This window comes from Dendrobates tinctorius, unplaced genomic scaffold (assembly GCF_039654945.1).
Source record: "Dendrobates tinctorius isolate UK_male_01 unplaced genomic scaffold, ASM3965494v1 ptg000022l, whole genome shotgun sequence".
In the NCBI taxonomy this organism is placed as follows: domain Eukaryota; kingdom Metazoa; phylum Chordata; class Amphibia; order Anura; family Dendrobatidae; genus Dendrobates; species Dendrobates tinctorius.
In genome coordinates, this window is record NW_027361690.1 from 29,727,507 (window position 1) to 29,745,969 (window position 18,463).

An 18,463-nucleotide genomic window follows, 5' to 3' on the forward strand; every position below is an offset into this window, starting at 1 on the left:
GCCCGGCTGCAGCGCACGCTTGGGGCCCGCCTGGTGCCCCATGACATGCAGCACTTGGGGCCCGATGACTGTAAGCACAGGAGCGGGGCCCCTGATCTGCGGGGCCCCCTTCTGTACTGCTGTTCACCGGGCCCCATACAGCAGTAAGGGCTGTCATGCCCTGATGGCGGCCCTGGGCAGACACCCCCTGGCTTGGGTGGCGCCCCGGGCGATCGCACTCCCCGTCCCCCCTAAAAACAGCCCTGTTTCTGGTATACATTAGCCTGTCTTTTTTGTTCTATTAGGAAGATGCTAACATACCTTTTCAATAGGAGCTGATGTAGCATGAAAGCATACATTGTCATTTTGTAGCACTAGACAATGGTAAATGAATACAGTGCTCAGCATCAATGAGGACACCCCAGGCAGATGTGTCAGAAAATCTTAAGTTTCCTTTCAGAATCACTATTTTGTATGAGCATACCATACTACAAAATACTCCTATAAATGTGGGCCATTGATTTCAAACAAGATTTGTTATTTTTCACACCAAAAAAGTAATTTGTCTAACAAAATAATTCAAGGTCATGCTGTATTAATACGTACACCCGAATGAAAGTCCTAGGAGCAAAACTAAAGTAGACTACAAAATTCCAATTAGCAAGAATTCAACCACAGGTAAGGCTTATTCATATAAAAGGGTATTTTTCTTAACAAAGAAAACCCCTTCCTATTTAATGCTGTCCGAAATGGCACCACATGGAAGAGAAATGTCACAAGAGCCATTTTTCAACATGGCAACACCAGGCCACATGTTGCTCATGTTACAGTGAGCAGCTTAAATGACATAAAAGTTCAAAAATGGGCTCTCTGGACTTTTCTCCCACATCTAGTGCCTAATATTGCAAGAACAAGCTGGCTGTGGACTCCCCTTTTTAGGGCAGGAGTATTTGGGTTCCTAGGGATAGTATAACTCCAACAGGGCAAAATAGGGTATCCATTCACCCTGATGCTCTCCCCGTTCACCATGAAGGAGATCCCATAATCCAGTGAAGGACCCTGCTGATATACTCCACACAGAAGATGCGGTAAAATTATCCCAGTGTAGTTTGTAACTTTCATTGGAATACTTATCTCAAACTTTTAGTTCCCTCACATGCGAGAGGGTTTATTTTGTCTATTTGGTTTTCTGTTTGTTTGGCGTGTTTTAGTTTCAGGCTTGAATCACACCAGCATATAGCATCTAATGTAATAGCATTGGCTGCGATTTGCTAATGATGCTCGGCTTTAGCTCTGCTGTGATCGTGAGCTGAGTGTCAGTGCTCTAGGTGTGGAGGAGACAGAAAAGGTAATTTCCCCGTCTCCTCCATTGCCGGTCTTGGCGTATATAAGACTATACTAAATTGACATCCGAGTGCTGTTCAATGTTTCACTCGCAACCATAGACTTGTATGGGAGTGTATGAGCCAAGTCGTGCCTGCATGCTGCAATTGTTTTCTTACGCCAAATCGGCCAAATCGATATGATAAAATAATCGCACATGTGAGCTGTCTCATGGTATAAACACTGGGCCGCGTGCTAAGCGATAATTTATCACATGGCACTCGGCCATCTTATATGCTTGTGTGACCCCGGCCTCATAGTCACTGTGGCTCTTTTGAAAGTTTGATATTAAAATTTATATTTTTATATCCCCAATTGCACACATTTGCTGTAATTATTACAATTGGTGAGTTAGTGCTGAAGGTTTATGGTCATTATTTATGACCTCTTTGTCTGAGGTTATTTCTACACATTGCATTGATATTTTATATTTCATAAATCAAGGTGTTTTGAAATTTTTTTCTCCAGTTTTTTTAATTATTTGCATATCATTAACATGTGTATTAAGCCTTTGAATTTTATAATTCATTGACTTTTCTTTCTTGGTTTGGCAGTTACAATTTTGAATAGAACTTATATACTGCATGGTGGAAATGTAGGCAGGTGAGCAAAAAATGCTGCAAAGGCAAAGTAAGAATGCTTTCAAAAATAGTAGTGTTCCTAGTTTATTTTTATCAGTTAATAAAATGCAAAGAGTATGAATGAACAAAAGAGAAATTCCAATCAATATTTGATGTGACCACCTTTTGCCTTCAAAGCAACATCAATTCTTCAAGTACAGTAGACCTGCACACTGTTTTTGAAGGAACTTAGCAGGGAGATTGTTCCAAACATCTTGGAGAACTAACCACAGATCTTGTGTGTATGTAAGTTTGTGCAAATCCTTCTGTCTCTTCATGTAATCCCAGACAGGCGCAATGATGTTGAGATCAGGGCTCTGTTGGAACCATATAATCACTTCCAGGAACCCTTGTTCTTCTTTTACTCTGCAGATAGTTCTTAATGACATTGCCTGTGTTTGGGTTTTGTGTCCTGCTGCAGAATAATTTTGGATCCAGTCAGACACATCCCTGATGGCATAGCATGACGGGTAAGTATCTGACTATATTTCGCAGCATTGACGACACTAAGAAATGGGCAATGTTGAGGACTGTGATTTTGTTTTGAAGGCAGAGGGTAGACACACCAAATATGGATTGGATTTAAATTTCCCTTTTGTTCATTCACTTTGCAATTTATATAAATAAACTTTTAACTGTTTTTGAAAGCATTCTTACTCTGCAGCATTTTTCCTCACTTGCCTAAAACATTATTTAATAAACCTTACTGTTGAAGCGCTGTTGTTCATCTATACTAACTCATGACAGCACACGGTCATTAGGTTTCGAGATGAGTCTGGCTACATACCACGTTATTCCTAAAAAGTGTCTGAGCATGTGACACTGCTGTGGGTAAAGATCTCGCTCTCTGTGTTTGTGTTGTCCAGTTGACTTGCGCCATGCAGTACCCTGTGACTGAAGTGATTCTCATGGCCTGAACAATGCTGTGCTTGTGTTCTCAGTGTTCTCGGACGTGCGGAGGAGGTGTCCAAAACCGCAAAGTGAGTTGCAAACACTTGTTGGCAGATGGCAGCTTTATGAAGCTTTCAGAGGAGCTCTGCCAGATGCAAAAGCCTGCAAGTCAGAAACATTGTGGGAGATTGGATTGTCCCCTACAGTTAAGAACAGGCGAATGGTCTAAGGTCAGTCTGGTATGAGGTCATATGTATCAGTAGTGCCATGATAAAGAGCATGAAGTTCAAATGTATTAGATGTTTTTTTCAGCGCTCACACCTTTTAATGTCCAGCTTGCAAAGTCCTTTGTCAAGGTGATACGCAAACTGTAGGTGTAGTCCTTACATATAAATTAGAATTCAACATAGCGCCACTAACAATCTGATAATAACACGGACTTATTACTTCCAAAAGGATCATATTTAAAGCTATGTTTATTCTGAGAAGCTGCAGCACTTCAGAAAAAAACTTGCACTCTTATGAGGGATTATTTTGTGCAGTATGAATGACATCTTTCATACAAAGGAGACCTATCAACTTTCCTGACATGGTGTTTTTATTTTTTGTAAATATTTGTATTAGAATCATAAACTCATAGAATCATAGAGTTGAAAGGGACCTCCTGGGCCATCTGGTCCAACCCCCTGCTCTAAGCAGGATTGGCTAAATCATCCCAGGCAGATGTCTGTCCAGCCTCTGTTTGAAGACTTCTATTGAAGGAGAACTCACCACCTCTCATGGCAGTCTGTTCCACTCATTCATCACTCTAACTGTCAAAAAGATTTTTCTAATATCTAATCTGTGTCTCCTACCATTCAGTTTCATCCCATTGCTTCTAGTCTTTCCTTGTGCAAATGAGAATAAAGATGATCCTTCTACAGTGTGACAGCCCTTGAGATATTTGTAGACAGCTATTAAGTCTCCTCTCAGTCTTCTCTTTTGCAAGCTAAACATTCCCAAATCCTGCAACCTTTCCTCATAAGACAGGATTTGCAGACCGGTCATCATTCTGGTCGCTCTTTTCTGACCTTGCTCCAGTTTGTTGATGTCTTTTTTAAAATGTGGCGGCCAAAACTGGACACAGTATTCCAGAGGTCTGACCAAAGAGGAGTAGAGGGCAATAATAACTTCACGTGACCTAGACTGTATGCTTCTGTTAATACATCCTAGAATTGCATTTGCCTTTTTTGCTGCTGCATCACACTGTTGACTCATTCAGTCAGTGATCAATTAGTATACCCAAGTCTTTTTCACATGTGCTGTTGCTTAGCCCTATTCCTCCCATTTTGTATATGCTTTTTTCATTTTTATTGCCCAGACGTAGTACTTTGCATTTATCCCTGTTAAAAGCCATTCTGTTAGTTGCTGCCCACTGCTCCAGTTTATTTATATCTTTTTGAATCCTCTGTCTCTTCTCTAGTATTAGCTATCCCTCCTAGCTTTGTGTCATCAGCAAATTTAATCAGTTTACCCTCAATTCCTTCATCTAAATCGTTGATAAAGATGTAGAACAATACAGGGCCCAGGACAGAGCCCTGTGGTACCCCACTTGAGACATTCTTCCAACTGGATGTGCAGCCATTTACAACTCTTTGGGTCCGATCACTAAGCCAGTTATGAATCCACCTAACAGTTGCCTTGTCCATTCCATACTTAGCCATTTTTTCAATAAGGATTGTGGGAGATACTTTGTCAAATGCTTTGCTGAAGTCAAGATATACTATATCTACAGCATTTCCCTGATCCACCTAATCAGTGATTCTGTCATAGAAGGAAAATAAGTTAGTTTGACATGACTTATTAGTTACAAACCCATGCTGACTCTGTTTAATCACTTCATTTTTGTCCAGGTACTTACATACATGTTGTTTAATAATTTGCTCAAAGATCTTTACTGATATAGAAGTCAGACTCACCGGCCTATAGTTGCCTGGGTCCACCTTCTTCCCCATTTTGAAGATAGGAACAACATTTGCTCTTCTCCAGTCTTCTGGGACTTCTCCTGTTCTGCAACAATTTTCAATGATTATGGAGAGGTATTCAAAAATTTCTTCTGCTATCTTCTTCAGAACTCTGGGGTGTAATTCATCTGGACCTGAAGACTTGAATTCATTTAGGTTAGCTAAGTGTTTCCTCACTATCTTTCTGTTTATAGATATCCTGGATTCTTCTATTCCCTTAATAGGACAGAGAAGAACCGTTGATGTTACATTTCCTTTCTGAGAGAAAACAGATGCAAAATAGGAATTTAAAAGTTCGGCCTTCTCAACCTCCTGTCTTACTATTTCATCATTTTCATCCTGTAAAAATCCTATAGCATCTTTGACTTTTCTTTTACTTTTGACATATCCCCAAAATCCTTTATTATTGCTTTTGACATCTCTTGCAATTCATTTTCAGCTTTAGTAATCTGATTTGTGCCCTGCAATTTCTGCAGACAGCATTATATTCTTCTTTAGATATGCCTCCCTCTTTCCATTTTCTAAACATTTCTTTCTTCCGTTTTAGCATGTGCTTAAGTTCTGTGTTCATCCATCCTGATTTCCTTAAACGCTTCCTATTCTTCCCTCTTTTTGGAATTGTTAACGATTGTGCTTTGAGAATTTCATTTTTCAAGATTTCCCATCCTTCCTGGACATTTTTGTCCTCAAGGATATCTAGCCATTGGATCCCTCCAATTCTCTTTCTGAATCCCTTAAAATCTGCCTTTCTGAAATCTAACCTTGACGTCTGAGTCTTCACAGGTCTTCCTCTTCTAGTTATCCAAAATTCTAAAATAGCATGGTCGCTACCTCCTAGGGTCCCAGCCACTTTTACCTCCTCAACCATTTCCTCCCTGTTTATAAGGATTAGATCCAAGGTAGCAGTTCCCCTTGTTTTCTCCCCTACCTTTTGGAAGATAAAGTTGTCAGCAAGAGAGGATAAGCATTTCCTTGACTTGTTAGTTTTGCCTGAGAGAGATTCCCAACAAATGTCAGGATAGTTAAAATCTCCCATGACAACTATGTCATATTTTTTGGAGAACTCGGCCATTTGATGCATGAAGAGTTCATCCATATCTTCAACTTGCACAGGCGGCCTGTATGTAGTAAATGCCTACGATGGTGTCCTTTCCATTGTTCTGTCCTTGTATTCTTACCCAAACAGTTTCCACAGAACTCCCAGTCTCTGAAACTTCAATCTCTGTGCAGATATACGCGTTTCTAACATACAATGCGACACCTCCTCCTCGTTTATCAAGTCTGTTTCTTGCAAATAAGTTGTATCCTTCTAGCCTTGTATTTCAATCGTGTATCGTCCCACCGAGTTTCAGTGATTCCAATGATTCATATTTCTTTTCCTGCATTAGTAGTTCCAATTCTCCTTGTTTGTTGCCCATGCTTTGTGCATTAGAATAGAAACATTTTAGTTTGTGATTGGTTTCTCTTTCTCCAATATTTTTATTATTTAGATTCTTTTGTCTTTGTTCTTCCTTTCCACTTCTAATAGCAGAGTTCTCAATAGCATTTGTCAGGTGTATGGCTTTTTCTTGCCTTTTGCTTCCCTTTCCACATTGTTGTCACAAAATCGGTGACTTTACAGCGATATTGCTAGCGATATCACAGTGTGTAACGGGGGCTTGAAATGTCACAGGTTTTGTGACACAACAGTGACCTCGCCAGTGATCTCGTTGATCGTGCTCGAATGTCCTAGACCATTTTTTGATCGTTGGTGTCTCGCTGGCCAGCATGCATCACTGTGTTTGATGCCATAAAAACTAGCGACTTCGATGGCGACTCAGAGTAGCTGCTGTGTGACAAGGTCCCAACGACCGCCGAGGTCGTTATACGGATCGCCGTATCGTTGCTGCGTCATTGAGTAGATCTGCCTGTTTGACAGCTTACTAGCGACCATGCAACGACGTACCAGTGATCCTTACCAGGTCGTATCGTTGTCGGGATCGCTGGTGCGTCGCTTAGTGTAACGGGACCCTAAGATCACAAACACCTTTCTGATAAGGTCCCTGTGGGTGCAGCACAACTAACTAAGTTTACCTTTGACATTCTGTATTACAATCCCTTTTATCAGCTCTCCTCCACTCATAGCACTGTCAGCTCTATAGTACTGCCCTTCCCCCACACTGTCTATCCAGAGATATGAGCTCAACATTTATATCTATTGTAATCAACTTGCATTCACTTTACAGTGAGATTAGATCAAGATATCATTACATCTCACAAAGTGGATCTGGATTAGTTCAGAAAAGGCAGCTAACTGTTGTCTGAAGTGTATCGACAGTAGTGATCTCATTACAGAGTGATTACAAGTTGAATGAGCAAAACAGATGTAATTGTGATTATTTGATTACACACTCAGTATCTTGTCCATTCTAGTTTTATCCTGTGTGAGAAGTAATGATAGCCTGCTCTCAATGCAGATCTATTAGAAGTAGCTAACTCACAACAGACTTAAGTGTGATTGCTGACACACTTAGCAACAAAAAAAAAGGAAAGAAGGGTTTGTAATGTGACAAAGCTAAACTCAGTAATGCTCCACACTGTCTCATGCAGGAGATTGGACCACAAGATAAGAGGTGTATCATTAAATCTTACACACTGAGATATCTGCTCTAAACTATTGTACGGCGTGTTCTTTCCTTTCATTGTTGCTGCCTGCTTATGAATGATCAGTATCATTCAGGCAGAAGAATTACATGCTGTTATGAAAGTGGCACACTCACACACAGATAATCGGAATAAAGAAGACCTATTACAGAGAGCAGCCACACCCACACCATACTGTTCCCTGTGCAGACTAGACAATCCCTAGCCACACAACTAAAAACACCACCTCAGACTTGACTTCCTAAAAGGACATTGAGAGTTTTTTCGTACCTTCTGATTAGCCATAGTGGAGGCTGCTACACCCTGTTATAAGGGAATAGGAAATTGTGCAGGTGGACACAAAGACCCAGGGTGAGAAAACTTAATGCATGTTCATAAAGAGGAGAGAGGGAAAACTAAGGAGAACCAGAAATTAATGAAACAAGAATATCCTCCCAGGAGGGGCTGGTACTTAGCTTAAATCCACATAGAAGTATAGCCAGCAAGGAAGTACAATGAAGGATGAACATATATAACCACACCCAGAATGTGATCGAGTAAAACAAAACAGGAAAATAAGAAACACCTAGAGAGGAGCAAACCAAGTAGGGAAATCAAAGACAATAGAAATAGTATTTGGACATGTGAAAGGGCAATAGCTTCAACAAGTCACAAGATTGAATCCCCAAACTAAGCTATGACACATGCCTCCAGTGAACACTATCTAATTACTTTTTTGTTAAATTCAAGTGGATTTTAACTCATTAGGTGCCAAATACTTTGATTGCTAATATCTCCTCAGCAGAGAGACCAAATTTAACAAAAAATGTTTTATTCTGCTCTTCAGCCATTATTACATCATATGTCAAGTTCAAAATGAAAAAAATGATGAAAGGTCCTCTTTTAGGGGACTGCAAGCTTAACTCATGAAGTGAATGTTAAACTTATGACTTTATGTTTGTGGATGTAGTGCTCTTCAAGATGTGGTGTTGGAGTGCAGAGGAGGACACTACTTTGTCAGAAGATAACAGCTAAAGGGAAAGTAGTCATTGTTAATGGGTCACTGTGTCATGGACTTCCCACCCCAACTCTTGTCAGAATGTGTCGTGTAAGTGCATGCCACAGTAAGTATTGTAAAACGAATTCTTATAAATCCCGAAATAGAATTGTTGTCTAATTTTACATAGAGAAGAATGTTCTAATAACGACTTGTACCATTTTCTCTAATCCCATGGTTGCTAAAAAATTGGGATGAGAACACACCTGAGCTTCTGAAGGATTTATCTCTAACTTTACCTAAAATGAAACTATGTGTAGTTATCTAATGACATAAACATATACACTAATATTACTATGTTTGACCTTCTGTTAACACATATAGTGTGCTAATAGAAGGCTATAGAATCTTTCATCTACCCTTTGGATCACTTTAAACAGTGAATTACGGTTAAATTTACTTATGACTATGCAAAAAGTTTTGATAAATTGGTGCATCCTTTCTTATAGACTGCAGAGCTCCTCTTTTCCAAAAATGACAGTTGATGGAGAAGCAAGTGACCCAATCTGTCCATCAGCCCCTCACCAAAAACAATTCACAATGGAAAGCTATTTTCCAGTTGAAGGCGGCTGATGGAACGTTGCACTTACAAGTACAGGAGGAGAATCTGTGAAACATAAAATATGTTAGTACATGCCACCAAATCATATCTTCAATGGATTTATTAAATGACCATATTACAGCTCTATTTTTCTGATGCTTTATTAGAGCTTCCATAGAATAGCATGGCACGTTCGCATAACTTTCTTTGTAAGATTTCATAAATTCTAATCATGCATTTGCTACTTTTGGAAAAGATCTTTTATGTACCCAACAGAGCCTACATGGAAGCCAGGTGACTCTATTGCTCCATTTGCATAGGCTCTTACAAGGACTACCCTTAAATACTGTATTTGGTTTTGGCAATTGATAAATACAACTATTTAATTACCAATAGTTAAATTATATCTTAGTTTTTTCATATTCCTTGGATTAAAAAATATTCCTTTTTAATGTTGTTCAAGAATTACGGTAATTAATTATGACAACTGTAACACTGCCATTTTTTATTCTTAGGTCTGTGCCAAGAACATTCCTAGAATTCCACTGGGTTTTTAAATGTGCTGCAGTCTCTTTTAGTTGGCATTACAGTCTGCCAGCCAGCCGTAATGAAGCACAAAATGACCTATTTATAGGTGACAATGACTTGTTTCTACTGTGGTGTAACAGTGCCCCTTGTGGAAACTCCTGGTCTTGCATTCTTGTGTGTTTCCATGATGTACAGCAATGCCTGTAACTCCCTTTTTCACCTTGACAATGTTTTTAAAGTGTAATATATGTCAACATTAAAGGGATTGCCAGGACACATTAAAACTATGCCCAGGGGGCATTATACTGTATGTTAAAAGATATCAAACGCAGTCATTCTCATGTGGATCAAGCACAGGATGCTATGTGGTCTGCACCGATATGGGAAGTGATGATGCCACCGATCCACCAGATGCTAGACCTCTGCAGCCTGTGGTTGACTTCAACCATTGGATGACTTTCAGCAGCACATGATCATAAAACATCTGATGAGGTGCTGCTGAAGTCACCTGACCTGCTGTTGGTGGAACGGTGACATCTCTTCTTATGTAAGCGTGGACGTCGTTGTGTCCTGCGTTGGATATAGGTAGGTGCGAGTTGATGAAGATCACTTAGTTTGTTAATTTTTGTTGCTCTAAGCCATCTGTTAAAATCTTCATTTTGTCTGGACTACCCTTTTAAAGAAGAACTCCCTTCACTATTTTTGTCCTCTTAATATAATGGAATCAACATGTTGTATAGCACTGTGCACTTACAATTGCTCATTTTTCTTTCTACCCAGATAATTCTTCTCTTTTGTCTGCTCTGTGTGGAAGCAGGAAGTATCTTGTCCCATAAATCATTCCCTTCTAAAACTTCTGACCTACCCGCTCTGCTGCACCGCCCGGCCATAGACTTTTGCAGTGACTCATGACTTGTACAAAGAAAATTGACCTCCTGTTTCTACATAGAGCTTAGAAGGATTCTGCCAGTTTTTAACCATGTGATGTCATAGACCTAATGGAAAAGAAAAGAATTTGCTGTGTAGAAGGGCAAAATGAACAATTGTAAGTACACAGTGCTATATAATATGATAATTTCAATATATTAAGAACACAGATTTTGATGGGACAAGTGCTTCTTTAATATGAATTTATGATCTTCATTAACAGTGTAACTGATAATAAAACACTAGCAAACTGATTAGGTATTAATATATTATTCATAGATAAAGATATTTCCTTCAGTAATAAAATAAAGTACACCTTTTGCTAGCATAGCATTCAGGCCAATGGCTAACAACATATCCTAGGTTATTTAAGAAAACATTGAACACGTAAAGCAGTTTGCTTTGTTTTGTGTACATAGATAAAGACCGTCCTTGACGGAACATAGCAACAAACCCTCAAACTGATCTCCCATATACCTCTGTGGATCATGGTTTCAATGTATTTCACATGTAGAAGCCGTACACTGCAAATAATGTGGGTCAAAATAGCAGAAACTTGAAGAAAAACTTTCACAGGCATGCCTTACAGCACAACTACAGTAGCATGTAACAGTGGGGTTACCCCTCGTCAAAAATATTATTATTGTGAACAGTTATAATCTCCCCTAAAAAGCTCTAAAGTTAAAAATAACACATTTCCTTAGTGTTTAAAAAAAAAATATATATATACATATATATATATATATATATATATATATATATATATATATGTCATTTTTCACATTTTAAAAATTACTAAAAGTAAGATGGGCTGACAAAAATGTTTGGACACCCCTGGAGATTTTTTGTGCTCAGATAACTTTGACCAAGGTTTCCAACCTTAATTAGCCTGTTAGGGTTATGACTTGTTCACTATGATCATTAGGAAAGGCCAGGTGATGCAAATTTCCCAGCTTTCTAAAAACCCAGCCTCCTCTAACCTTGTGTCAAAAAACAGCAGCCATGGGTTCTTCTAAGCAGCTGCCTAGCACTCTGTACATGAAAATGGTGGAGGCCTAGTAAGCAGGAGAAGGCTATAAGAAGATAGCAAAGCGTTTTCAAGTTGTCGTTTCCTCGGTTGGAATTGTAATAAAGAAATGGCAGTTAAAAGGAACAGTAGAGGTCAAGATAACATGTTCTTATCAAGCCTGATGCATTTAGGAAACAAGTCCTATGGATTGATGAGGTTAAAATAGAACTCTCTATCCACACTGATCAAAGGAGAAAAAAAGCACAAAATTTCAGAAAAAGAACATCTTGCCAACCATTAAGCATCGGGGTGGATCGATCATGCATTGGGGTTGTGTTGCAGACAGCGATACGGCAAACATTTCACAAGTAAGGGAAATAATGGATTCAAGATGGCTTTTACATGAATAATTATCCTAAACACAAGTCAAAATCCACAATAGACTACCTCAAAAGGCTCAAGTTGAAGGTTTTACAACGGCCCTCACAGACTGACATAATACTAGTGCCTTACAATATCCTCACTCCTGTGTGCAAGTTTTACAATGGCCCTCAGAGTCCCCTGATCTGTATATCATTGAAAATCAGTGGGTAGAGCTCAAAATAGCAGTTCATGCAAGACGACCCACGAATTTCATTGAACTGGAAGAATTTTCCCAGGAAGAATGGATAAAAGTCCCTCAAACAAGAATTTAAAGACTGTTGTCTGGCTACAAAAAGTGTTTACATGCTGTAACACTTTCAAAAGCGGGTGCTCCTAGGTACTAACCATGCAGGGTGCCCAGTCTCTTGCACAGGTCCATTTTTCTATTTGTAAGTGAAAGATGATACATATATTATTTTTTTGACGGACCCATTGACTTGCATGGCCAAGTGGGATCCGATTTAGGGATGCAAATCATGCGTGCTGCATTTTTTTCCTCTGACAGACTCAGTCCGAAGAAAAAAAATCAGAAATGTGCACAGTCCATAGATTAAGATAGGATTGCACTCAGACCAATGTCTTGTCAGATCACACTCGGACCGAAAATATGGTCATCTGCTTGAGTCCTTGCCTGAATAAGACCAAATCTATATTTCCCTTTGCATATACTCTTCAGTGTATGGTACAGTATCTATTAAGCAACTTTAAGCAGACACCATATGGCAGATACAGTTGAATATTTTATAAGGTGTCTAATGGCTTAGCACTGCAAAGAGCTATAAATATGGCACATGGTGGCCTGGGGGTCTTTGAAAACACTAAAACAAGCTACAGGTGCAATGAAATGTGGATTTAATGATTTGAGTATGAAAAGAATGTGCAAATGAAAGTGTCACAAGTTTTTGCTTTTGATGTGAAAAGTTGACAAATTAACTATTCTTAAGTCCTGGGCTTGGCAGTGGACTGATTATTGTGCCTTCATATAAATTTAGTTAAAAAAAATTGCTTGAACGGCTCCTGCATAATAAGAGACTTTCTTTGCATGGGCTTTATTTCAGATTAAAATGCCAACCGGCTGAGATTGTAGCACATTTGAAAACCCAACGGTGTTCCAGGAATGTTCTTGGCATGAAGTTACAAAAAAGCACCATACGTATCTTAGTTAATGTAATTAATTGCAGAAAGCTGAATAGCAGGGCTTTAGCTTTGAAATGTGCAATAAATGGTGGAGAGTGATTTTCAAAAAACATTGGCAGTGTTGACTCAATTTACATGGAAGGGAAATTAACACACTTAGTAGGCCTTGCTGTATTAAGATCATGAAAGTGTAGCTCTTTAAGTAACACATTGTATTTCTTTTCAACATGACTTTGGACTACACAGTAAAAATTTGTATATGCATTTCACACTCGCACATTTTTCCTACACGTAAAAGTTCCTCATTTTGATCATACAATTCAGCAATGATAAGTAAAGCTGGAAGAACATGTTGTTCTAAAACATGCCAATGCCAAAAGTGCACTAAAGTATCGTCCAAGGTGTTTATATGGTCTACTACCTTGTACAAAATCGTAAAAAAAAACGACTTGTGGGTGGAAATATCTGGGTAAAATGGAATAGTTCAGGATCATTCAGGTTCAGTCATGTATCTATTAGTATATTTCTCAGAGTAACCATTATACCACTTTGATAACATGGTGCAAATATTACTGATGACTTCCCTCCCATTAGTTTTAACAGAAGGATTTACCATATTTTTCGGATTATAACACGCACCGGATTGTATGATGCATCGCAAATTTTGAGGAGAAAATAGGATTTTTAAAAAAAAATAAAATGGTGGTGCTTCTTATAATCCCTGCATCTTATTGCTTACCGAGGGTGGTGGCCGCAGTGAAGCGGGGTCCGAGGGTCGCTGCTGGAGGAGGCAGGAGTGGGGTGATGCTGCAGGCCGCAGGCTGGGATGAGGGGGTGTCCGATGTGCAGTGCGTTGCTGCAGGTGTCCAGTGGTGCGGGGGTGTCCGGGGCTGTGGGTGCCCGGCAGTGCTGCTTGTGTGTCCAGTGGTGCTGCGGCGGTCTCTGGTGCTGCTGTGGTGTCTCCGGTGCCGCAGGGTGGCTCTGCCGACATTTTGTAAAATGCCAGAACCCCCCCGCAGTTCCGTGGTTTCCTGCGCGGTGGACTCCAGGAAAATGGCCGCCGGGGGCAACGCATGCGCAGATGGAGATCTTGGCATCAAGATCTTGGGAGATGAGATTTCAGCACTGAGACCCCCGCAGCAGCACCGGAGACCCTTTCAGCACAGACAGACACATCAGCAGAACCGCTGGGCACCCCGGCAGCACTGCCGGACACCCCAGTTGCACTGCTGGGCACCCCCTCAGCCCATCCTGCAGCAACAATACTGGTAAGGTATATACGCATTATAAGACACACTCCCATCCCCCCAAAAAAAATTTTGGGGAAAAAAGTGCGTCTTATAATCCGTAAAATATGGTATATGGTTTGACATCAAAGTGTTTTCTCTAGAAAATTGGCGTAAAACACTTTGAAAAGTTGCAAAATTTTGGGCAAGGCTGGGTCTATGCCCAGCAAATTCATTGTAAGTCGCAAACCACAGTACACCAGAAATGTTACTCTAGTCCTCAACTTTATTAATGTTTGTGGCAAGGCGCTCTTAGGCACACTCCACTAATAAAATGCACCAAATTCATTGAATGGCTTGCGCCTGTTAATGAGTTTGACACATCTTATTTTTGCATGCCGCTAACTAGACTAGCATACAAAATGTTGGTCGGAATGATTCTTGGTAAAAGTCTTGCATTGACAAGTAAAATACATTCAGCCATGTTTTTCATTATTTGCATTTCATGATTATGATAATGTAATTATAGAGAATGCACTGTTTACTAATTACTAGAAAATCAAGTTTCATTTTCATTTTCCATGTTTTAAAGAAAACACACATTTGTCTAAGCAAGAAGACATCTCAGGATCTCCAGAAATTCTTGCCATTCATCGAGTCTATATTCAGACCAGACAAGAGAAACGTATTAATTTTACTATTGGGAGCAGGGCATATTTACTTCCCAAGACGTCTGTAGTGATAAAGTGCCCTGTACGCCGCTTCCAAAAGTCACTCATTAAATGGGAAAAGGATGGACAACCTTTAAGATATTCCAAAAAAGTTGGAATAACAAAATCAGGATCTTTAAAGATTCATAACCTGGAAGTTCAAGATATTGGTGTCTACAAATGCATTGCACAATCTGCTTATGAAATATTTGTTCTCAAGCTAATTGGCACTGATAATAGACTTCTCGAGGCACCAAGCTTTGAAAAGGATTCAAATGAAGCAAACAGTTTTGGGGAAAAGTGGCACAAAATGAGCAAGATGTGGAAGTCATGGAATAAAAATAACCTGTATCGAGAAGGCAACCAGGCTCAAGATGTCATGGTCTTAAGAAATCTTGAAACTCTGGTGACTAACTCTGCAGAAATATATAGTTCTCAACAATTTAATGAAAGGAGGCAGGAGGCAGCCGCTGCACAAGGGGCTTACATCATGGACATTGTCCAATTTGAAGCTTTGGTTAGAAACATGAGTGAACTCATTGAGGCTGGTGAAATAAGTGATGATTTTGCAAGTCAGATTATATCCCATGTAGTGAATGAGTTGTCTAAGCCTCAATCATCTTTGGAAAAGTGGAAAGCACCCAATGAAGACAGTATATCAAACCATAAGCTAGCTGCAAAAGAACCAGTTAGTGTGATGCGTTTCAGTAATAAAGCCTTAGAAAAGGAAAGCAAAAGAAGGCTACTAATCATCCGTAAACAGAACAATGGCTATATATTGTCTCCTAACAAGACACTGCACCTGATCATTGGGAGTAATGGTTTTATCACTAACAAGACCCAACTGGTTACTATTCAATGTGACTTTGATGGAGAAACTCAAAGTAAATTAGCTTGGAGCAAGAATGGAGAAGCTTTGAAATTCTCTGACAGGTAAGTGAACCTTGATAATACTACACTTCATGGCCCCTGATTCATCAACGTATTTTCACCAGATTTTTGGCTTAACACACTTTGAAAGTCACAAAATTTTTGCTTTAGTTGAAGGGGTGCAAACATTTTGTGACTTTTGGTATTTTTATATAAGATCAAGCAGGAACGCGGGATGCAGTGACAAGCAGGAGGCAGATCAAGAGTTAAACGGTATTTAATACTGGAAATACTCCAAGCATGGAGAGAATAAGGAATGTATGGAAGTTAAGGTTCAAAACCACAATAAGTGTTCAATAAATGGGTAAACTTATCAGTCTGATGTTTCTGAAGGATGGAGGCTTGGAGATCCCACGTTGGCGCCATAAGTGACACGTGAAGTCTCTGGCCTGGTCCTGGAGGAACGTGAGGCACTGTCTCCTGACAGCTGAGACGTATCCTGGCTCTCCTAGGCGTAGCTTTGTAGTCCCGGAGTGAAGTGTTGGTGGCGGAGGTGTCTGTGGCGCCGGCATAGAAGGATGGAGCTCAGCGGAGGGGGCCGGGGATATGCTGGCCAACTCTGCGTGTTTCCCACAGTCAGGCCTACAGCGCACACCGTCTACAGTCAGTGGGACTGTACGGGACGTCTCCCCAGTATTGGAGGTAAGCGGGCCCACAGTCACACGCTGCTCACAGTCTGTCTGTGCATAGGATGATAGTCGGCAATGCGGCCTGGTCTCCTGGCGTTGCACTGCAGAGAGTGATTCAACCTTCTCCAGCTGCACACTCTGTCTTGCCGCCAAAGACCCCGCATTGGCGCACTCCGTCCCTTTTATCTCTGACCCGCCCCCTGCATTCAGGGGCAAAGGTATGTCCAGGTCACAAAGTGCTCCCCCCGGCAACAATGTTGACAGCCCGAATAGTTCCGGCTCTGATAAGAGAGAGGTACCACTAGCCCGGTCCATCTCCCTACAATAACACCAATCCCTTCCAGATTCACCAAAGTAAGTGAAGCTTGTGCAGGATGGGGAGTGACAAAGACCACAAGACAAATTCTTCAAGAGGTAGTGGCGCAGCTTACACTAGAAATGTACTCCAGTCACTGACTGGACTAACACTTATAGCAAGGCTCACAAAGGATTTATGAGTTAGATCACATTACTCCTGCACGCCCATCAATAAGACTGGCGTACAAAATGCTAGTCTTAATGAATTGGGTCCTTTTTTTTGTCTTATGGTGACAAAACAAAATATATGCTATACTAAAATTAATGCACAAATAAAACTTGAAGATGCATAGATGTGTATGTGGACCCAATCCTGTGTCTTTGTGTCTGTGGACCCAATCCTGTGTCTGTGAATAAATCCACTGTCTGTTTATGTTTATTCCACCATATACAAATTTGTGCACAATTCTTTCCGGGTTTGTGGACAGTATTTTCTGATTTGGAGCAAAAGTAAATATAGGTTATTAAATCTAAGTATCTAATAAGGTGGGAAGAACACAGAATTTGCTCTTTTCTGTCAAAAGAAGAATGTGGGTGCGGCATTCCAAATTGACTTCTATATTCCAAATTAACTTCTTTGCTTAATATCTGTGTTACCAAGGGTGTTCTGCAGCTGGTTGGAACAATGTAGCTGATTCAGTCCTACCCTTCGGGCTAGTGGAGCAATTTTAGCTTTTTTTGTGGTATACCTAATATTCTTACGAGCATGGGAGGACCACACTTTCACAAATCCTAGTTGCGAGCATGAAAAAATGTCTCTTGTGTGAGTCAGATTTTGCAATCAGTGGGTCACACATGGCTTATAGCAGGTGTTACAAGCCAATGTCTTAAAGCTCCAGGAAGAGTGCTAGTCATGTAGTGTTTCCAAGCTTTCTGATCAGTTATTTCTTCACATATGTTCATGCTCAGAACAATACTTTAAACAGTTGCATTGACATGTCTGGATCTGGTGGAATTATGGTATGTCCTGGAGGTGAAGTCGGAAGGAAAGATTTTTAGTCATTGACCGGTAATCATATGAATCAACAAGCATCAGTAATCCATGCAGTCTCACAGCCAGCATAAATACATCACTACACACATATCTACAGGATAGAAAGTACGGCTAGACATATGGTGCGTTTTAGCCATATTGAGACTTCAAGATGTCAAAAATGTTTCCAGCCCATGTTAGACCTTTTAACATTACATTAAGCTGTACGTTTATGTTATATGCTGAGAAAAACTCCTAACATCTACTTAGCATATCCATAGGGATTCCTTTCACCTCACAGACACCAAAAGGCTGTATTGTATATGCATATATGGAGGTATATGCACTATATTTTACTCTGTAAGAAAAACATAGTCTGTACATTGCTCCTAAAAGTTTTGGAATCCTTGGTTTATGGACTATTGCCCCAGTTCATCAAAGATTTTATGAATTTATGAGGCTGCAAGAAAAAATGTTCTACTTTTGTAATTTTCATGCCATTTTTGGCCCGCTCCGAC

The 18,463-nt window shown here is 40.1% G+C and overlaps 1 protein-coding gene across 1 annotated transcript in view; it reads left to right on the top strand.

The window, feature by feature from the left end:
- ADAMTSL3 (ADAMTS like 3) overlaps positions 1-18,463 on the top strand; it is a 774,261-nt gene that overhangs the window by 657,143 nt on the left and 98,655 nt on the right. The window contains exons 19-21 of the mRNA XM_073568559.1: positions 2,924-3,103; positions 8,469-8,622; positions 14,939-15,989. Coding sequence (XP_073424660.1) covers positions 2,924-3,103; positions 8,469-8,622; positions 14,939-15,989 — 1,385 coding nt within the window. The remainder of the gene's footprint in view (positions 1-2,923; positions 3,104-8,468; positions 8,623-14,938; positions 15,990-18,463) is intronic.